This window comes from Perognathus longimembris, chromosome 19 (assembly GCF_023159225.1).
Source record: "Perognathus longimembris pacificus isolate PPM17 chromosome 19, ASM2315922v1, whole genome shotgun sequence".
Taxonomy (NCBI): Eukaryota; Metazoa; Chordata; class Mammalia; order Rodentia; family Heteromyidae; genus Perognathus; species Perognathus longimembris.
Genome location: NC_063179.1, coordinates 38,267,805 through 38,291,444, shown reverse-complemented (window position 1 = coordinate 38,291,444; position 23,640 = coordinate 38,267,805). Strand labels below are relative to the sequence as shown.

The 23,640-nt window shown below is 37.5% G+C and overlaps 1 protein-coding gene across 2 annotated transcripts in view; it reads right to left on the bottom strand.

The window, feature by feature from the left end:
• Nucleotides 1-2,729: 2,729 nt before the first annotated feature.
• The window catches only part of Ipo11 (importin 11), a 118,654-nt gene continuing 97,743 nt past the window's right edge, over nucleotides 2,730-23,640 (bottom strand). For both annotated transcript variants that reach the window (XM_048368433.1, XM_048368435.1), the window contains 3 exons: nucleotides 11,459-11,554; nucleotides 7,751-7,835; nucleotides 2,730-4,054 (listed from right to left, as the gene is read on the bottom strand). In XM_048368433.1, the coding sequence (XP_048224390.1) occupies nucleotides 3,890-4,054; nucleotides 7,751-7,835; nucleotides 11,459-11,554 (346 nt within the window). In that variant the 3' untranslated portion in view covers nucleotides 2,730-3,889. The remainder of the gene's footprint in view (nucleotides 4,055-7,750; nucleotides 7,836-11,458; nucleotides 11,555-23,640) is intronic.

Genomic DNA, 23,640 nt, shown 5'->3' with positions numbered 1-23,640 from the left:
AGGGACTTACCGATCAATATCTAGTAACACAGGCAAACTACCCCTCAGACAGGCAATGACTTCAACTTCTTCCCTGGAACTCCTCCACAAAGGCTGAGATCAAGGTCAAATAGGTGACACCTGTTATGGACCATTTATTATGCAGACCTCTGGGCCCCAGCCCCAGTTCCCTGTCTATTTAAGTGTGTGGTTCGTGTCTGTACCCCAAAGGCAGCTCAAGATGTATTGACATGCTGTCTTCCTGTGGCTGCCATGTGATGAATCTCCCGGCTGTCCTTCACCATGTCTCTTTATGGTGTGTAGAGTTCAGTGCTTGGATCTGACATGTGGAACTCCAGGAAAAACTCCTGGAGTTTGGGCAATTCCGGTTTCAGGATGAGCATCAGAAATAAATGAAGGTCAAATCCTATCTTTGATTTTTCAAAATTCCTAATTGGCCTGAAAGATAATTGTTAGAGAAAGACCATAACTAATAATATATTCCTACTGCAAAGTGAAATAAATGATAGCATCTTCCTTAGGAGGGAGGAATAGGGAATACCAGATTGGAAGATATCTACAGAACACACAAAATGTTAATTGAAGGAAGTTATTTATATCAGTTAAAATGTTACTGTAAACTCAGGCAAACAATCTTTTTTTTTTTTTAAAGAAATGTAATTGGGACCATGTTAGACTAAGTGTGAAGGATTCAGGGCCACAGGCATCACCTTTCTGGACCCAGGTTTCTTCATCTGTGAAATGATCCTGTTAGAGTAAGTCATCTGTCTGATCGCTTTCCTGTTCTGCAATTTTATTAGTAGAAAATAAAGTCAATCAGTAAGTCCACCTTCTTCCTTTTTAGTAACTATCTACAAGGAAGAGCCTTTAAAAACCATCCATTCCCTCATCTATTATTTCACTAAGTCTGGGTTTTCATATATTCAAATTGTGTACCTTTGGCAGCCTCCCTGGTACCTACGGTGAGAGAGTGGACGCGCTTCACCTGGCTTAGTACTGCAGTGTGCTGGAAGGCTCACACTCACACAAGCTCAAAGGAAAAGGCCATTTCAGGTATTGGGCTGCCAGGGCCAGCACAAGACATGTGCCTTTCAATAAAAAAAGAAAAAAAGAAACATAGCTGCTGTCCCTGACTAAATAGAGCTCATAATTAGTTTGTGATTACCTCTAAATATGTCATATAGACATACTTCCCTGACTGTCAATACATTTCTGAGTTGGTGAACATTTTTATGGGCTACAACATCTCTGTCAATCAAAAAGTTTTACTCTTCCAGATTACTGCTTAAGTTGCGGCATTCACTAAAAAAGAAATCAAACCACTCTAGGGATAGCTGAGAAAGCTGTGGAAAAGACCTGCCCTTCTAGAATGAGATGCTGATATAGCTTCTTCAGTTGAAAGCTATTAAGAAAAAGCAAGTGCTCGCTTACAGTTCTGCTACAGCCTCCTTCCCGGCCTTTACTGCTCTAACCCTCTGCAAGAAAAATCCCCAAGCACAGCTCTAGCCAAAAGGCCAATTTTCTACTTTAAACCTACCTACTGTCCAGCAGATAAAAATGCCTTAAGCCTCCCTATACTTACAAATCTTCTAACAGCTCCTTGCCTACTATTTTTGCCCTCCTGGAAAATTAAAGTGTCATAAAAATCAATGTTTCACTCTGAAGGAAAAAGGGCCGGATACATGGATACATTCCTTTCTGGATTAGACTGTTCTTCAAAGCACAACTAGCTAAACAAATTCTAGCACACAGGCCCAGATGGGTTGGATGTAAGCGTTAAGTGGAATCAAGAGCAAAATGTTCCTCCTGATTTATCTTTGACTAATCAAGGACTCTCCATTTAGGGTTAGAAGTCTGAAATATGAAATAAATTGAAAAGGAGTGTGTTCATGGAATAAGCATCATTTCTCTTACCAGTAGTTGAACTGTTTAACCGGAACTAATACACTTGCTATAAAAGTTGTGTTAATGAACAGAATTTTGTACATCATTATGTTATAACTGAGCATATAAACTCAATACACCTTCTTTTTGAGGGTTTTTTTTTTGTTTGTTTTTTTGCCAGTCCTGGAGCTTGAACTCAGGGCCTGAGCACTGTCCTTGGCTTCTTTGTGCTCAAGGCTAGCACTCTACCAACTTGAGTCACAGTGCCACTTCTGGCCTTTTCTATATATGTGATGCTGAGGAATCGAACCTAGGGCGCTTCATGTATATGAGGCAAGCATTCTTGCCACTAGGCCATATTCCCAGCCCCTTTTTCTGAGTTTTTAACAAAGCTTATTTTAACCTATACATTTTTTAAAAAGTGAAACAAATTCTTCCCTTAAGATAAAAGTGTTCACTATTTTTTTTTTCATTTTCTTCAAAGCAGCTGCTTTAGTAACATTAGCAATGGCACTATAATGAAGCCTGTCAGGAACTGGAAGAACCAGAGCATGTCTGGGAATCTGATATTATGTTAATCGAGATAGATAATGCTTCAAATGAAAATAAGCCTACCAGAAGATGTCATTCTTAAATCAGTATTGTGGACTGAATAATAGCAAAAACTATCACATGAAAGGAGCACTCAGCTTTTCAATGAGGGAAAAATGAAGGGTAGTTCAGAGCTACTTCCTGCAGTACTGCCCCTGCTAGGGCAGAGCGGCAGAGCACAGAAGCAAGCCTCCTTTTCGAATACACCAGGCAACGTTGATGCAAGGTAAATAATCAGACACATCAGTCAAAGGTGAGGTATCTTTGGAAAATTTAATTGGGCCACATTTTCTTTCTCTTGCTGAAAACATCTAATACCCCCGGACATTTTGGGTTCCACGGCTTACAAAGCGGCAGTGGGTTTCCCGCACTTACATACGTTATCCAACTTTCTGTAGAAAGATAAGAATTTCCAATCTTGCTTTTAAGTTATTTCCTAAAAATACTTTAAAAATACCACAAATGGCAAGTGAAATGAAGTAAGGCTCTATTTTCTCCTTTCCCCTTCCTAGGTACTGCATGATGGAGAAAGGAAGGAAGACCGGTGATATCAGTGTCTGCCATCCCGGGGTGCTGCGAGTCAGCTCAGACCCAGGCCAGCAAAGCTCCACAGCCCTGCAGACTGCGAGTCACAGGCTCCTGGGAGACTCGGGGCTGCCCCGCCATTCTTAGTGCACACAGGGCTGCTGGCCCTCAGGAGCAACCCAGGAATGAAAGACCAGGGGTCTCCCACCTGGCCCTGCGGTACCAAAGCTTCACTTCCGGAGGCCTTACAGTGTACATGCACGTATTAAGTACAGTTACTGAAAATAAAATGAGAAAAAAAAGTGCCTTTACTAGTTTATCAAATTACTAGAAAGAAAATAAAAGCATTTGTCTGAGAAAACATGTGTCCTATGGCAGATGAAAACAACTCCCTTGCAAGACATTTTAGTGATGTATATTTGTCACTACCTATGTATTTTTACCTGGTACACAGATTCCTGTAGTTGTAGTTTTTAGACAGCTTTGTCATTTTTCAAACTTGTTTCATTAGCTTAAAAAAAGGACAAAGCAGCCAAATTTGGCCAACTTGTTGCAAAAGACATTTCAGACATTAATCTTCACCTTCTTGTGTTTTAAAAGCACATGATTAAAAGGTCACCAAACAGTCTTCTTCTTACCAGGAAACTAAGCAGCTATTGTCATTAAATGTACCTCTAGTAAACATGGGGCCCTTTATAAATATAAAATTAAATTCTTTTAAGGAATAGGTTTGTAGTTTTCGTTACGTGGGATTTATACTTTGTAGTTTAAAAAACGCGTGGGCTTCCCTTCTTCCCTTCCCTTCAGCAGGCTCTCACATACGGGTGGGGGCTGGGGGATTCATTCGGCTGGGGATTGTGGCGGCAGCCACACGGCCTGTGCTCCGCTCTTAGAATCCTTGCAGAAACTCCTGCAGCTGGGTGACGATTTCCGTGTCCACCGTCTCCATGAGGGACTGGAAGCCTTGTTCTCCCAGCATCTCCTGCTGCGCCTTGAGCTTCTCGTAGATGAACTGCTGCAGTGACACGGTGTGCACAGGGTCCTTCAGGGCCAGCTGTGGACAGAGAGGTGCCAGACCATCAGACAAGCACAAGCAATGCCTCCAGGCTTGGCAGAGGCTTGGCGGCCTCTTCCCCAGCGCTGCTCTGCCTCTCTCCTTTGAAGGGATTCTAATATCAGGGCAGAAGATCTCACTCAATTGACTAAGTCATTAGCCTCAGTTTTCTCTAGCCCTCTGAACACTAGGGCCTGATTAGAGTTCTGATTAGCCTAGTTTCTCATGGGACAGGAGCTCATCTCACTAAGGCAATAAAACCCTAAAAGGAACAAACATGCTAAAGAGCATTTCAACACAAATGACTAGGAATCTCGTTAGGAAGAATATATCATATTCTATAATACTGCATTATGTAAGATGGTATACAATGATACACCATACTAGTATGGGTTTTCTTGGGGAAAAGGTATTTCATATAATCGTTTGTGCTTTTAAAATTAGCAACAGGCTTATAATTTTTAAAATTTTCTTCAAATTGGTAACTCCCATATGCAGTATACTTCTTTAAAAGAGGATATTTAATTTTGCCTACATTGAAGTACAAGTCCCTTATTAAAAAAACAACAACCCACCACAATTAGTATTATTTATTGGTAGTTTCTTGAGAAAAAAGCACGGATGAAAATATAGAAAACTGCCAAAAGTATAGTTCCCCAATCGGCCAGATTCTTCCTCTACACATCTAATTTTATTTACATTCAGCAAATACATTGCCAAAGTCTCCAAATGAACAGCAGCAAAGTTTCTGAACTCTGTGACTGCAACAAGTAAGGGGGCAATAGCGAGGCTGCCCGCTTTCTGATTCTCAGTAAAGACACTGATGCCACCAGGCAATGAATCTGAATTTTCAATTAAAAATCAAACCAGGGCTGGGGATATAGCCTAGCGGCAAGAGTGCCAGCCTCGGATACAGGAGGCCCTAGGTTCGATTCCCCAGCACCACATATACAGAAAACGGCCAGAAGCGGCGCTGTGGCTCAAGTGGCAGAGTGCTAGACTTGAGCGGGAAGAAGCCAGGGACAGTGCTCAGGCCCTGAGTCCAAGGCCCAGGACTGGCCAAAAAAACAAAAAAAAAATCAAACAAAAAAAACCCCCAAACCAAACAGAAAACAAACTCAGAGTCATCACTTTATTTAGTGTCAAGGATATATGCAACAGAATCTTCTCTTCCAGAGTCTTTTGATTAATATGAATTCACCTGGTGGAACAAGTCTTAACTTGGGTGATTAACGTTTGTACTCTATCACAGGAAGAAGTTAGCCATGGGAGAATGCCAGGTTATCAATTTGCATCTTGACTGCATCCCAGTTGGATTATTTCATTATTTCCTATCTTCTCCAACTGTGTTAGTGTCACTTGCAACACTGTAGGTTTTTTTTTGTTTGTTTGTTTTTGGCCAGTCTTGGGGCTTGGACTTAGGGCCTGAGCACTGTCCCTGGCTTCTTTTAGCTCAAGGCTAGCACTCTGCCACTTGAGCCACAGCGCCACTTCCGGCCATTTTCTGTATATGTGGTGCTGGAGAATCTAACCCAGGGCCCCATGTATACAAGGCAAGCACTCTTGCCACTAGGCCATATCCCCAGTCCCTGTAGTTTTTTTTAATATAGCTAAGTCACCCATTTCAAGAGAATTCTTCTGAGATTTTGGGACACATTTTTCTCCCCTTTTCGTGATGCTGAGCCTTGCACGTGGCAAGAACATGTCCTATTACTGAGCTACACTCACACACAGCCCTTGGTTTCTGTGAGAGAGAACATTACTATGTTACTCAGGTTGGCCTCGAACTTATTTATTTTGTGTAACCTTCAAACTAGGCAGCACTACATTTTTCTTCCTAGTAAAGTCACTTTTAAATATAAATGAAACCTTCACTGCTATATTAAAAATCATAGTTCATAACCATCTATGAACAACTGTTTCTCCTCTCCCTTCAAAGTAACCAAAATAACTGTGTGCAATTCTCAAAAAACATCTAATATTAAAGACATTTCAGTAACAGAATGATATGATTTATGCATGATTTGTACTGGTAAACCCTGAAGAGATGAGCAGCATTTTTGTTTCAAGCATTTTTATCAGAAAATTAGCAAAATATTCATAATGAGATTTAGTTAACATTAAAGCTATTTAGCCTCAGCTTTCCTCACAAACTGGAGTGGTATCTTTTTTTTTTTTTTTTTTTGGCCAGTCCTGGGCCTTGGACTCAGGGCCTGATCACTGTCCCTGGCTTCCTTTTTTTTTTTTTTTTTTTTTGCTCAAGGCTAGCACTCTGCCACTTGAGCCACAGCGCCACTTCTGGCCATTTTCTGTACATGTGGTGCTGGGGAATCGAACCCAGGGCCTCATGTATACGAGGCAAGCTCTCTCGCCACTAGGCCATATCCCCAGCCCCTGGAGTGGTATCTTTAACATATCCATAAGATGAAGGCACTGGGAATCTTAATAGAGATGACACCACAATCTAACTTCACATGATAATAGTTGTTCTAGAAATCAATAGTGCACATAATTAGAAAAGGGGGACATTGTCCAAAAATAAAATGTATTCATTACCTGGCTTATGAGATGGTAACTACTCTGCACAACACTAATACATAACAATAAGATTACATTTTAAAAATGTCCTCCATCCCTATCTCTGGGGAAAAAGAATCATTTCTTCCATATTAAGTAATAGGGAGATGATATCTAGCATAGAAAAAAAATGGAATAAATTAAGCACACTTTAAAAAGATATCATAGTCTGTCACTGGTGGCTTGTACCTTCAGTGCTAGGTTCTCGGAAGGCTGGAGAATCTTGGTTAGAAGTTAGCATAGGCAGAAAAGTTTATGATACTATATTTTCAACTAACCAGCAAAAAGTCAGGCCAGAAGTATGGCCCAAGTGGTAGCATGCCAGCTAAGGAAGCAAGCTGAGCAAACTTGGGGACTTGAGTTCTAGGCCTAGGAGCACCCCACTCCAGGCCCCCACTCCCCCCCCAAAAAAAGGAAAAAGAGGGCTATTAGGACAGTCAGTTTTAGCCATATATTGAGGGTTAGTATGAAATAATTCAAAGACTGAATATATTGATCAAAGACAAATAATGACAGAAGCAGATCAATTGATGTATTAATTTATGTATTCTACTTATGAGGTAGGGTTCTACTGCTGCTTTCATTTGCAAACAAGGAAAGAAGGCATAACAGGCAGGAAATGCTAAAGCAAAGGCACTTACTTTTGTATTCATAATCAAAGTAAGTAAAAAACAAAGGCTTTCAAATAACTTGTAAAAGCAATATATTTTCAATGTTTCCTATTCTTTTTAAAAAATTTGATTCATTTAGTGCAAATTGAGTGGCTTTCAAAACAAGCTAGCAGTTTAATGAAAGTAATTTCCTCAAAACAGAAGATTGAGCATTTTAACTTTAAGGTTTGAGAGTTTTAATTTTTAGTAAGTAAAAGTAACGCTTCAGTCTAAGACAAGCAATGATTATTTCAGATCCACTTTTTGTGCTAGGGACATAACTTACCTGTTTTAGAATATAATCCAAGTTTCAAAGCTCAGACACCTAACACTGATTCTCCAGCAAGCGATACGTAATGTATGCATGGAAATATGTGTATGTACAAATAGACCAATGGAAACTGTCAAATTTACAAAAGAATAGTGATGACAAAAGAGTTCAAATTTAGAAGGTGGCTTTGTCACATACCGTCTTTTTCCTCTTATCTTGTTCTGTGGGTGGTTCTTCATCTTCTGTTACTTTTGGTTCCTCAAGATGAGACATTAACATGCAGCTGCAATTAAAAAAAAGCTCCTTTTAAGTAAATAAAAGTATCTGTAACATTGAAAAACTAACTCTCAACATCACTGAGAACAGGAATGCTTCTATGTACTAAAATGGGAGATCCAGGCTAGATATAGGTGCACACTTCATATCTTTCTGTAAAAATGATACTTTAGGAACACAAACTTCTTTTCCCCTATGTCTGGAGACATAAAACATGCAATAGTCTAAATAACACTATCATTAGATCACTATCAATTATGTACCAATATGTTTTGTGCTCCAAATGACACTACACGATTATGAGTAACTTCTCCCTGATGGCACAGAGACCTTCAGTACAGATACAAATCATTTTATTTTGATTATCTGCACCACTGCGCTCCACCATCAGCAGAGATAATAGAAACACAGCTTCCTATTCAGTCAACACTGGTTATACCAAGACAAGAAATGAATATTGCCTAGTGAATCACCACTGATGGAACAAGCCCCATGGGTTCCCAATTTAGAACAGGAGATTTCAACAATTTATCAGAGCTTCCTAACCAATAAACTGTGGCAAGGGGAAAATTTTTTCCCCCAGTGTTTTGTATCAAGTACAGGTGAAGGGCAATTCCAGATTTACCTACTTAAATAATATTTAAGTTAAAGCTAAGCACAAGTGCTGATGTTAGAAAACTGGATCATGTTCATTCCTACAGTGGACCTGGGGAGTCCTTCACTTCTGTTCCCCATGACTAAAGCAATGATTTTTGGAACAAATGCTTCTGATTAAGCCATTGTATACTGGTGGGATCAAACAGTAAGAAACTTAGGCTGGAAATGAGAAATCTTGATACACAGGAAGATGTCAGTTAGTGCCTAGCCTTGATCTCAAAACTTCAATGCTTTTGCTCACTGTGATATTATAATGATGAGCACAAATAGTTGGCCAATGGACTCCAGAACAAGGTAAGAAAATCCAATGTTATTACATCAACCCAAAAGCTATTTAATGAACTGAAATGTCTTGAAAAGGCCTGAATCTCTGTTTGTATTTAGGAATTGAAAAATAAGATAGGGCTCCTCTATTCTAGCCACTTTATGCCAACCACAGGCTTCAATTCTAGCTGTAATAAATGTAGGTTTCCATGGAAGCAAACTATATTTTGCATAAACTCTTCCAGTGACCCACAAAATTTATTAAATGACTTGTATAGTAAACACTGTCTTGCTTCTGTTAAAATATTTATCACACTAATAGTAATGGGAGCATATTTTGCAGCTATATATATGCCCCTCACTTTTATGAGAGAGAGAGAGAGAGAGAGAGAGAGAGAGAGAGAGAGAGAGAGAGAGAATATGTGTTTACTGTGGTGCTAGGAATCAGAGTCTTGAGTATGGAAAGCAAGCTCTTCGTCACTGAGTTATATTCCAGCCTCAAACACCAAAACATGTTCTTGATTGAAAAGCCCAAAGCTAAAACTCCTGTAGGACAGTCTCTAATTGAAAGTTAAATTTCATTTTGTCAACCAATATTAAACACAGGCAATCATGCTTTAATTAAAAGCACATGGGAATACATTTCTACTAAAATATGTGGGCTGTGAATGTAATAGTGATAATACTAACAAAATAGAAATAATAGTTTAAAACTGAAATGATTAACATGAATATTCACAAAAATCACTGAATATCTCCAGGTACATCAGCGTCTTCTGCTATAAGTAACTCTAACCAGCTAGATACAACAAACAAGTGTCCATACGTGATATGAAATTTTTAAATAATCTTTTTTAAAAAGGGATCTGTGGAAGAGGCATGGTGATATATACCTGTAATCGCAAGTACTCAGAAGAAAGGGCCAACCCAGGCATAGTTAGAGCCAATTTCAAACAAAAAATTTTGGGATAGGGCTGGGGATATGGCCTAGTGGCAAGAGTGCCTGCCTCGGATACACGAGGCCCTAGGTTCGATTCCCCAGCACCACATATACAGAAAACGGCCAGAAGCGGCGCTGTGGCTCAAGTGGCAGAGTGCTAGCCTTGAGCGGGAAGAAGCCAGGGACAGTGCTCAGGCCCTGAGTCCAAGGCCCAGGACTGGCAAAAAAAAAAAAAATTTTTTTTGGGGGATAGGTAGTGAGATGGAGGAGTGTAGCTTAAGTAGTAGAGCACTTGCCTAGGATGTATAAGGCCCTGGGTTCAACTCCAATATTAGCAACACCTTTCGCTTAATCTGTATTAAGTCATAGTACTGTTTTTAAACAGCTGAATTTACAAACTATTAAGCAGTGATACATAGTACTTGCTTTCAAAATTCCCCTTGAACAAATGAACTTTTCCCTATTTCATTTGGGAGCTTACTGTAGCCGTCATAAATCCAGGAGGCCTCCTAAATAAGCCCTGTCCTACTCCATCTGGAGCCTACTCATAAGCAAAGCAAAGGCCTCTTGAGGGCCATTATTAGCAAATCTAAAGCCTGAGGTTGCACTGGAATCATCTGGGCTCTGTTTCAGTATTGACAGTTGGCTGCCGTCCCCAGTTTCTAAGTGAGCAGGAGTGAGTGGGGTCTGAGAATGTGCATTTCTCACAATTTCCCCTGTAAGGCTTTTTCAACAATGGTGGTGCTTACGGTGCTAGTGGTATGGCGAATACCAGAGGAAAGAAGCAACTCTGAGCACTGACTTGTATCAGGCCCACATACCAAACGGGTTCCTACTTACATTTGTACCTCTCTTGTCTGATGAATGTGACTGCAACAATATATATATTTTTTCATATGTAACTGGCTTCTAGCTTGACATAAGATTACCTTACATAAAACTAAACTGACCACATTATTCATTTGGTCTTTGTAGTGAACACTTTCGCTTCGCACATCATTCTACCTTTTTATGGGGAAGGAGGTGCTGGAGATGAAACCAAGTCCTCACAAATGCTAAGAAAGAACTCACCAATAGTTCATACCCCAGCCTCCAGCCTCCTTAACAGAACCCTGAATCTGTCCAGTTTCCCTTTCCTTCAATGAAACCACATGCTTTTGAAAACGTTAGTGCTAGTCTGAATGCCATTGGCTTAATAGGCAATAATGGCTGTTTAAATTAATAGTTGTATAAAACTGCAGACTATTAGTGTTCCTGGTAACACAGGTTTTAACCAATTATTCATCCAAAGAACATAATTTATTTAATATATTACTTTTTAGAACTAGTCAATTACCACATGACCCCTTAATACCTAAAAGGTACCAGAGATGCTTCAATGAATACACAAAGTAACCTATTCCATTTCCCTCTCAGCTTAAGGCTAAGTAAACACTCCAAGATTAAAAAAGAAAAAAAACCCTCAAATATCTTTAAAAAGGAATGTATATACTAAGTAACACCTGGAGTTTCTTAAAAATGTAATGTGAAATCATAAAAGTGATTATATCCAAGAAGCCTAATTCAGAATATGACAGTTACATAACAAAGGTGATTCTAAGATCAAATATTAAGTTTCATAGGCAAACTAGTGAACAAAAACCTTTAATATAAAAGACAAAACTACCAAGTTTCTATACTGTGCTTATAGGGTTAACAGTAAACAAAAATCATGAGGCATGTACTTAATTCCTCAACCCCAAATATGATTAATTAAATCATCCACTCACTCTTTGTAAGTTCTTGTTTCAGGGTCTTCTGTCATGACATCATGCAGGCCCTCCACTGAGATATTAATAATCCCACAGAATTTATCTTGTATAACACTAAAAAAAAAAAACAGATTAGCTGGAATATTTTAACAACTAATTAAAATATCTGAATACTGTCTTGAACATGAAGAAAAATTTCATTTCTGAAGCACAAAAGAAACTTCCAAAATATACTCCTTCAGATAAAAATCTTACCTTTAACATAGTATTACAAATTTCTCTTTCATAATATTACTAGTGTGTTTAAGTAGAAAGGGTAGATGAGACATGATTTTTTTTTCTTTTTTTTTGGTGAGTACTGAAGTCAAGGCCTCACACTCAATCAGGTTTTACTTACTTATTTATTTATTTTTGCCAGTACTGGGCCTTGGACTCAGGGCCTGAGCACTGTCCCTGGCTTCGTTTTTTTTTTTTTTTCTCAAGGCTAGCACTCTGCCACTTGAGCCACAGCGTCACTTCTGGCCTCTTCTATCTATGTGGTGCTGGGGAATTGAACCCGGGGCTTCATGTATACGAGGCAAGCACTCCTGCCACTAGGCCATATTCCCAGCCCCTCAATCAGGTTTTGAAAATATTCTTTATTATGATAGTCTTATAATAGTCAGGTGCCAATCTGTAATCCTACTGAGGAGGCTAAGTAAGAATGGGAGAATCAAGTTTGGGGACCATCTAGAGCAGAAAGAGAAGTTCACACAAACAGTTCTCAGTCTATAACTGGGTGTAGTAGCATATATCTGTCGTCCTACATATGAGGGAGCTGATTAGGATCAAGGTTCTAGGCCAGCCTGGGCAGGAAAGCTCACATGCCATCTCAATGGAAGAAGCTGGTCAGATGATCTGCTATGACAAGGATAGGCAGAGAGCACAGTCCGAGTACAAGCCCTGACAGAAAGACCCTATTACAAAAGTAATTAGCATAAAAAAGTAGCTCAAGGCACGGTTCATGGATCCTACCTAATAAATGAGGTCCTGAGTTCAAACCCAAGTACCAACAAAATACTTGTGTTAATTTAAAAGCTATAAAGACAAAAGAAAAAAGTGCTGACAAAAACCTCTGTTCTTCTGAAGGCATTATCAGTGAAAAAATGCATGTCGTAATCTAGAAGAAAAGATTAGTAAGATATTTTGCACAGGACTTGGATCTAGAATTATGAAGAACTGTAAAAACGTAGTCAGATGACAAATAGCTTCACTTTTCAACAAGCAAATATTTAAAAGACACTTCACCAAAAACGATATTCAAAGGTCATGTGAGGATCTGAGAGGATGCTCAATATCATTAGACAGAGAAGTGCAAATTCAAATCAGTGAAATTTTAATTGAAAGTAAAAATCAGGAAGATTGATTGTACCAAGTACTGGCAAGAATGTGAAACAACAGGAAACCTCACACATTAACATGAAAAAAATGCCCATTGTTAAAACAGAATTTTGGAGAACATGTCATTTTAAAATACAATTTTATCATTATTATTAAGATGTTATACAGAGGGGTTACCATTCCATAAATGAGGTATTCTTTTTGGGGAATGTTATCCTTCCTTTACTTTCCCCAAGTTTCTCCCTACTGTCCCTGCCCACAAGTTGTATATTCATTCTCCACATAGTATATACAAAATTCCATGACTGCATTTGTTCACCCTTCCTCTCTCCATTTCTGTGTCCCCATTTGCCCTCCCTAAAAGGACCAAAAAAAAGGGGGGTGGGGAGAGCAAAAATAAATATTACCATCACTGCCAACAACAAAAACCCATGTTCATGTAAATAAATAAATAAAGTTGAGCCAGGTGTCAGTATCCTAGCTACTCAGGAAGCTGTGATTTAAGGATAATGGTTCCAAGCCAGTCAAGGCAGAAAAATCTGTGAGATTCTTATCTCCAATAAACTACTCAGAAAAAGCCAAAGTGCTAGCCTTGACTGCAAAGAGGCTCAGGGACAGCACCAAGGCCCTGTGTTCAAGCAGCAGGACTGTCAAAAACAAACAACAACAAAAACAACAACAGTTGAACACACACCATATAACTAAGCAATCCTACTCTGGATATCAGCTTCAGACCAAAGTAAGTAATCAAATATCTACATATATTTATGGTAGTTTTATTCCTAATATCCTCAAACTTTCACACAAATCTCCATCAAACAGTAAATGGTTCAGTAAATCGTGGAACAGTTTATCTGGCAGAATATACTTAGCAATAAAAAGGACCTAACTATTTATGGAACAATGTGTATAAATCTCACAAGCATCATGATAAGAGAAGTTAAAATCAAAATGCTAAAGGTTGTTATAACTCCACATATGTAACTTTTCGGCAAGGCAAAATTATTTTGTTAGTAGTTTCCTGGGAAAACACAAGGGAATATTTTTAGGATGATAAAAATGTTTTATATATTATAAATGGCAGTGTTTACATATTGTGCCTATTTACTAGAACTGTGCTTTTGCTACATGTAAACTTGATATAAAAATGATATTGATATACTTACCAAAAAATGAATGCACATAACTACCCATTGGTACACTAAATAATACTAGGTTAATTTAAAGCCAACTAAAAAAATTATAATTGTCCCCTAAGGAATTTACAGCATCATTCTTGCAAGGTACCTAACTCTGTTTCTCATACCTCATTAACAGGCATAATTACCTTTTTAAATATTCAGTAATTCCCAAGGCCAACTTAATTTGGATCATGTCCTTCCTTTGTAGAGTTGGAACCTTGTCTCTCTATATTCAAATGTGATGAAGGTTTAGAGAACTAAATAACCAAATGGAATAACTAAAAACTAGCATATATACTGATAATCTTACCTGTGCATTACTACCCTGTTTCCATAAAGATCTATTTTTATGAAATATTTACCTTGTGTAAAAACTAAAAAAAAAAATCTAAGGAAACATATAAATCTATATCTTGTCTGGTCTGTTGAGAAACACACTTGAAAAAAAATTGGAAAGCTAAGATTTTTTGTTATAAATTCAGCTCTATGATCCTTTAGTGTGTTTCATTAGGTCTCAGTCTCATCTGTAAATAGAGGCTGGGCTCTAACTTCTCACTGGAGAATTCATCCCTAAGCCACCATATGGCATGAAAAGGCAAGTAGAACTTGAGATTCCTTAACATGACAGCCTTCTGACAGCTATCAACATTGATATTATTTAAAAGACAAAGGCCCTCTAGATTATGTGTACAGAACCCCAACCAGGCATTTCTTTCTATATTAGCTACAGACAATCCAGTCAACTCTCTTTTCTATTCCCATCAACTATAAGCACCAAACTTATAACTTCCAGAAAAAACAAACCCTGTAAATTTCATAAGGTATCAGTGGAATTACAAACTTTCCCAACTGACATTTGCCAGGCAAAGTGCAGTGTATTCTATATGTGGCATGAATGTTAATTAAGAAGTAGTTCCAGGGGCTGGGGATATGGCCTAGTGGCAAGAGTGCTTGCCTCCTATACATGAGGCCCTGGGTTCAATTCCCCAGCACCACATATACAGAAAATGGCCAGAAGTGGCGCTGTGGCTCAAGTGGCAGAGTGCTAGCCTTGAGCAAAAAGAAGCCAGGGACAGTGCTCAGGCCCTGAGTCCAAGCCCCAGGACTGCCCCCCACCCCCCAAAAAAAGAAGTAGTTCCAGCTGGGCCCCTGTGGCTCACGCCTGTAATCCTAGTTACACAGGAGGTTGAGATCTGAGGATCTGGTTAGAAACCAGCATGGCTCTTATCTCCAATTATTTACAGAAAAAGCGGAAAGTAGAGCTGTGAATCAAGTGGTAGAGTGCTAGCCTTGAGCAAAAGGAGCTTAGGGGACAGTACCCAGGCCTACATTTCAAGCCCTAGGACCAGCACAAAAAAAAAAAAAAAAAAGTTCCATAGAGGGGAAAACTACCCTCACCCTGGAGTATCTATTAAGTGCTAGAAAGGATGAGACAGATTAAATTCCAAATTTGGAAATGAGGAAAATAACTATGGCCTAAAGGAAGAAAAAAAATGCAAGCTGGCTTTGAATAGGAAGATTTGGCTCCAGGCAGGAAGAAGTAAAGAAAAGCAAAAGGGAAATATTCGGTAAAGAGAGAAGTTATACAATAATTATCTTCAACGCACTCAAGTTTAAAAAGTAATCATCAAGAGGATAAGCTTTAATTAATGCTCATTAAGCACTCTGGAGAAAGTGTCCCCAAATAACAGAGAACAAAGTAAGCTTGTATTTTCCTGGTATAAGGGGAAAACAATAACAATAACAACAACAACAACCACAACCACCACACACACACATTTTCTTTTCTGACAGTGTGGGGTGGGGGTTAAAATGTTGAACTCAAGTCTTGAGCTCTCACTTGGCTTTATTTTTTAATTATATTTTTATCATCTTTAAGTAGTTGTACAAAGGGGTTACCGTTCAACATGTCAAGTTTCTTGAGTCCTATGCATCTTGAGCAATATTAGCCCTGTCATCATTCCCTCTTGGCTTTTCACTCACAATGAGGACTCCACAATTTAAGCCATGCCTCTACCTGTCTTTTTGCTGGTTGTCTGGAGATAAGAGTTTCTCGGATCTATCTGCCCCAAATAGCTTAAAACCTCAATCTTCAGATGTCAGCCTGCCTTGTAATGAGGATTACAGGCATAAGCCACTGATACCTGGGTCAGCTTTGATTTTTCTGGCACTCTCTCCAACTTGTGTATAAATTAAAAATCAATCTTATTATTATACAATCTTCCCCAATTATGCTTTTAAATGCGTCTAGTCACTTTAAGTGGAAAGAACCAAAAGAGAGATGCAAACCCAGTGCTAAAGGAAAAGGGTTTAGAGAAAGGAAAAAGAGGAAGAAAAAAAAGAGGCTTTGGGCTTAAAGATAATCTTAAGTAAGTTATTTCCTTAAAGACAATCCAGTAACTCAGTATGATTTTCTGTGTCTTGGTGAAAACTGCCCAGTTTTTCTTTTATATGTGCCTGCCGGAGTCATGCAGGAATTCATTAGACTTCTCAGTGTGACATATCCTTGTCCTCCCATAGATCCAAATCTGATGTCAGGCACAATGTGGAAGAATGAAGGCAGCCTGAGGAGACCATGTCCTCTTCCATCTCAATGGTTTTTTTTCTTAAAAAATATTTATTTTACCTTAATAGGTTCATGTGGGCAGAAATATAAAAGGAGAAACATTTCCAGTTGCTCACCAGGCAAGAAATGGGAGTTAGACACCTCTAATAGTTCTTAACCCATCAGACTACTGCTAAGAAGTGACATTCACAGTAACTAGAGATACAGGAATCTGAACTCTGAAAGGGTTAGCTAAGACTTAGTTTAGTACACAGCAGCCTACTAGAAAAACCAACATCTGGCTTTAAGGAAAAAAAAAAAAAACCTTAGTGATTGCTAATTATTCTGGAGAGGGAGATTCTAGGGTTGGTGCCATGAGCATAAATAGGAATATCAATAAATAAAAGTCTTATCCAATTAATTTACAAAGCAGTCAATGATGAGGATAGATGGTCATAATGCATTATTTAGTCTATTTATTCTAGGCCACTATGTCTGGTCAAAGGTCATGGTGCTTAAACTCATTTATTTAAGTCAACATTATGTGAACCCAGGATAGAAGTCAGATAACATGAAAGGATCTGGGAATAAAAAAAGGTATTCAGAAACTAAAAGTAGCTTAAAGTCTGTTGTACAGAGCTTTGAATGCATACTGGGAAATATGTTGCGAATGTGAATGTTACCTCTTCTTTGATTCAAAGGACCAAGTTAAAAAATGCTGTGCTATAAACTCAGGAGCCCAGGCAGATTAAAAAACAAAACAAAAACAAAAAACAATCTGAAGAGCTAAGAAACTAAGCAATAAAGTTAGATATTCATTTTTTTCTATTCTTTAATCAAGTTATAATATACTGATCAATGACATTTAACTCAACGACCATAGTTCTGATTCATTTACTGGCATATAACTAAAGTCAAGTATATCTGGTTCCTTGGACATGGCAAAAAAATTACAGTAGTAAGTCATTATTCTCTAATTCTCATCACTGGCCCAAAAAGAATCTATTCATCTATCACATAAGTACCAGAAGTTGCAAACCAACTCATTGAATTAAGTTGCAAACAAACTTAACCAACTTGATTGCATTAAGGTTTACTGCCTTGCTGAACAAAGAATCTCAATTTTATACAGCTTTTCAATTCATAACACTGAATAAATGGGACCCTGATTCTAAGCTTTTTGTTTTTTTAAATTAAGGGTTTCAAAGATACAAATGGGTGCTTGATATTTGACCCCTTCCTCCCCCCATGGCCAAATAAGATAGATGTTTTAAGCTCTTTTGTTTTGTTTTCAAGTTCAGTTCTTTTAATCTGTAGGCTTTACACATATGGATTCAATCTATGGATTCAGACAAGCAGGGACTAAAATTATTTGGGGAAAATGTACAAATTATTTACAGATTTCATTATTAGTCTATAAATAACACAGTATAATACATTAGTTACACAGCATTTACTTATTTTAACATTTATTAGGTATTGTAAGTGATTTGGGGATGATTTAAAAATATATAGGGGATTGTACATAGGCTGAACACAAACATGACATCATTTTATAGAAGGGACTGAGAATCCACAGATATTGATATCTACAGGGGTCCTAGAGTCAATCCACTGCAGATATCAATACACAATTGTGTGGTGTTGTTACACTTATATAAACATTAAGCAGATGAGGCCTAAGACATAATTGGCAAATAGACAATTTTACTATGTAAAGTAATTATATATGTTTTAGCTCACTACTGTTTTAAAATGTACATGAATAAACTGTAGTTTTTATGTTGTCTTAGTATTTCTTCAGTATACGGCTTTTTAGAACTTTCTAGGTATACAGAATTTAGCAGTAGTGTATATGAACAGAAGATAGTAGGGATTTTTTCCCTTGATTATCAAAACTATGTACCAAACAAATTCTTTCTTGTGCTTATTCAGCTGATTTAAAAAAAATTATGCCAACTTTACATTATTTCTCTTTTATGAACCCAAACAACACATGCTTAGAAAACAACATGCCCTTAGAAAGTCAAAACAGAAATTTTAATCCTGGGGACTGAAGGTGTGGCTCAAGCATCAGAGAACTTGCAGTCCTGAGTTCCATCCCCAGTACTACCATTAAAACAACAACAACAAAAACCATATAAATATTCTAATATTCATGTTTGGCTAATACATTTAAGACTGAACATGAATGGGTTTCTAGTCTTAATATGTCCTTTTTCACTTAAAAAATTTTTTTTTTGCTGTTCTAGGGTTTGGACTCAGGGCCTCAGACGTGTTAGAGGACATACTTCTTCAGGCTTTTCTTTTTTTGAACTAGTTATGGAAATTATGGAAATAAGGCTTTACTGCGCACTGAACACATGCCTGGGCTACAATCTACCTCCTCCCCCTTCCCATCATAGCTAGGATGAAAAGGCTTCTTCTCATGAGATGCAGTCTTATGGACATTTCTGCCCTTGCTGGCCTGCAAACACAATCCTTTTGCTCAGTCCCGCAAGTAGCTAGGACATGGGCATGAGCCACTGGTATCTGGCCCAAGTTTTTCCTTTTTTTGGAGATAAGGCCCAAGCTGTCCTCGAACTCAGGGTCCTCCTGTCTCAGGCTCCCAGCACTGGCACCATCATGAGCTCTTGACTGGTATTGTTGTGCTGAGCATTTTATGCCTTATTTATCTCTACGTGATGTTGTCACGTGTTCACATCACATCTCCACTCCCACAGTCTGAGGAGGAAAACAGAAGCAAGCCCAAACCCAGAGGATATGTTAAATTAACTTCTCAGAACAATTTTAAGCTGAAACTGAGAGTGCAACTATTTTTCATAGTAGTGAACAATCAGAGCTTAATCACTTTAGAGTTTTCTCTAATCTAACTATACTATACTTTATACTAATTATAAAATCACACATAATATTTGAGGTCATTCTTGCATTATTATAACAAATAAATATAGGCAATAAGTGAAGTTGGGGCAACCTAAGAAAACAGACAAGTTTTTTTGATACTAAAAGCTATAACAAAATAAAACATTCTTCATTACATTTCTTGGATCCTAATATTTAATAGGATTAAGTAAAGAATAAAAGCCAAGTCAAATAGAGAAAGCCGTGATTTATCAGTCGTATTCCAGAATTTCTACAGCACCAAAAACTGAAAGAAGTGTGACATTTACACTGAAATTATTTTCCTCCTCTTTGTTAGATAGTTTCCAAGATCTAGGCTGGAAATATTTTAGCCAGTTAAATGGAAACATATCTTTTCTTTATAGTAATTCTCCAACATGGTCATGAGGAAGGATACTAATAAATCTAGCTGTCATGACAAATACCAGCAACAAAGCAAACTAAAAATCACAGTGGAAATTCACTACCTTAAAAATCACAGATTATTTTAAACTTAAGAACGATGATTAAAAGGGTGCTTTTCCTTAATAAAATCAGTCTTCCAATTATTTCACCGTTTTTGTTTTGGGTACACAGACACATTGATCCTCCTTGTGCCCCCAAAAGTCATTATCTTCAATAATAATTACGACAGTACATAATTAGACAGAGAAATTTCCATGCTTATGCAGGCAATAGAAACTATTTGAAGAGATATTAAGGTTCATGAAAAGATGATTCAATGTCTTGTCCAAAACTATTTGGAAAAAAACCATTAGGTTGAGGAAGGAAGGAAAAAGCAAAACAAAATAATGCTTCTTTTGGATATTTATAACAGTTACTTGAGTTAGTTCTATTAAAAAAAGGATATAAGGGAATGAAACAGATTTTGGATACTATGTGGTTGGGATGACATTGTGAATGATGGAAATCAATGAAAACAAAGTTATACAATAAATACATAATTATAAAGATATGACTTCAGAACAAATTTAAAAAGCCTACTGTGCTAAAGTTAAAGTTACATAAAAAGGAACTCGAAGCTCGGGATTAAATTCTGGGGAAGTTTCACATGTCACATAGATCAGATCAAAATGAATATAATGTGCTCCATAGAACAGTGTTATATAACTACAAGAAGATTCTGAGTAATTAGGATGAAGATACTGATATCAACAACTAGAAAGAAATTACCTGTCAATAAAATAGAAGATGATTATTTTAAAGTTTAAAAATGTTTAAATTAAAACGGAGTTTTTTGGGCTGGGGATATAGCCTAGTGGCAAGAGTGCCTGCCTCGGATATACGAGGCCCTAGGTTCGATTCCCCAGCACCACATATACAGAAAATGGCCAGAAGCGGCGCTGTGGCTCAAGTGGCAGAGTGCTAGCCTTGAGCGGGAAGAAGCCAGGGACAGTGCTCAGGCCCTGAGTCCAAGGCCCAGGACTGGCCAAAAAAAAAAAAAAAAACACAAAAAACGGAGTTTTAAAGTTAAAGTGGTAAGCCCTTGAATGAAATTATAAATCTACATATTATAAGCATAAAAATCCAAAGCCTTATAAAAATATAACTATTATATACATTAATATAAATTCAACTCCATATTAGTAGATACTAGTTTGTTACAGCTTTGGTATTATAATGTATTCACGTTGATAAGGGGTTTATGTGGTTTTCTTTAGTGAAAATGGGTAACTACCTTATTGTCAGCCTGCCTTAGGAAGGCTCCAGATAAATTTTCTGACACACTACAAGGACAATGAGCCTTTCCCTGGGCTCAGGAACCCAAATGATATGTGCGTCATGTCTCATCTACTCCTGGAAACCTGACATACATCTCAAGCTTCAGGTATACAACACTAACTTGTGAGAACCTTTGAAACAAAGAAACCCAAACCAAATTTTAAAAAAACAGGTGCTCTCCAGTTCTCCTTCACTTACTCAATAAAGAGTATCTCTGTTGCATTCGGTCAAACTAGAAATTTGAGTTCACTTTTGACCTATCTTTTCAGGTACCTTTTTCAAGCCTAATTCATCACCAAATTCTTGCACATTTATCTCTGTGGCTATTTCTCTATATTCTTTCTATAATACAATGCCAGTTCTATCCCTAGTTTGAACTCCTGCGTAATTTCCCAAACTGGAAAACTTTCCATCAGTTTCCTTTAATCCTCCATTCTCTGCAGAGCAGACTAAAGTGCTCTTTGGCACAATCTAAATATAAACTTTCTCTTGCTGCTTTACACTGTTTTATTCCTTTCAATAACTGTCAACTACACTTAATCTAAATATTAAACCCCAATGAATGTATGCATGCTGTTTCTCTCTTTCTTCTTCTTTTTTTTTTAGGGATAGTGGTGCATGTAAGGCTGGCTGTCTACCACTTGAACCATGCCTCCAGTTCCCACACTTTATCTTCGCTTCTAACGTTACTGCTGTCTGGCTTGGCCAGCTTTCCTCCATAAACACTTTCTGACTTGGAGCTTTCCAATCTGTTGAAAATTCTACTGCCTACATTTAACTGGTGAGTTATATTTGTAGTAGGAATAAAACTGCAAATGGGCTCAGTTCTTACACTAGAAGATGGAGTTGAGTTCAAGGGCTTTCCTACAGGAGATGCATGTTATTGAGGAAAAGTGGTTTTACAGGTCAAAACACAAGAAAACTGCACTTGAACATAAATACTTGGTGCTTGCTCCTTGGTGCTTCAAAGAAAAATGCAACAGATATGTAAGCCTCTATACTAAGGCTAGAAGAAGAAATACTGGAGAAATTTTCTCACAAAAAGCAACATAATTTTCCACAGTCAAAGATCCAAACTAAAAAAAGCTAGGATCTAGCTTGGACTAGCAAGAAAGAGATGGAAACAAAAGGAAAAAAAAAAAAAAAGGAAGAAAGCGTATCTACAAGGTCTCTACATTATTCAAGTCGAAAACTACTTCATACTAAAGTACAGTGTCCAATACTGTGTCATATGATACCTCAAGAGTCAGAAACCATGAAACAAAGTACCTGGGTCAGCGGCAGGTACACTATACATGCCTTTTATTTACATTGTTTTGACTGAGGTATTTCTCTTTGATCCATAAGTTCCTGGAACAGAAGTGTGCAGCCACAAATAACTATTGTCTTCAGCTGAAAGTGATAGATAATTGATAAATAGGTGATAGAAGTAGAAGGCATTTAAAAGAAAATTAAATACTATGATTGAAACAAGTATCATATCAGAATAGAAAAAGAAATGGACCTATCACCCCGTTTCTACTCTTTCCATAACTGAAATCATTAAGTGATTAGATAAGCAAATAAAACAAATGATTCATATCCCTTCTAGGCTATGAGTTCATAGGTAGCTGAATTTAAGAACCACTATCTTAAAGGTAAAATGGACAATAGAGCATCTTCTCATGAGACTTTATAATCCATAAAATGAACTAAAATTATTGCTTGGCTTAAGCATTGAGGATTGTTTCAAACTAATTTTATATGACTAGTATTAACTTTTAATTAAAAACACAAATTTAGAAGAAGAGGAAGGACAGACAAACATAACATATACTGAAGAAGAAATTTTAAGTTGCTATTTGTGGTGCAGGTCACTACTGAGCCTTTACTACATGCTTAATAATCTTCCAAGCTAGTATAAGATATTAATTTATGTTAACACCTAACTTGTGGGTGGAGACAGGAGGGAAAAACTGGCAGAGAACAAGGGAAGAAAAGACACTGCTCAAAAAGCAACGTACTCATTACCCGACTTACGAAACTGTAATCCCTCTATACATTATCTTAATAAAATAAAAATAGAAATTTAAAATAGATTTACAAAATTATGCTAACAGAGAACTCTAAATGGTCTCAATTAAATCTACTAATATCTCCTGAGGGCTTTTTCATTTACCACTAAGTCTTGATATTTCATATTTATCTATTTCAAAACCACAGCATAAGTGCCTGTGGTTACTATAAAGAATGTAAAATGATATGTCCTTCTAATGTACATTGACTTCCAATGTAATGGATGGTCAAGGACTAAGAATTAGATTGTCTTATAAAGATGAGACAGACTTCTTTCTCAAACTTTTCCTTGCAGGTATTTGACAGGAATCTCAAATTCATCTATCTAAAACTGAATTCATTACACTGTCCCACCAGTTTGTCCACTCCTCTTATTTCCATATCTGAGTGAATACAGCACAAAACCACCCTGC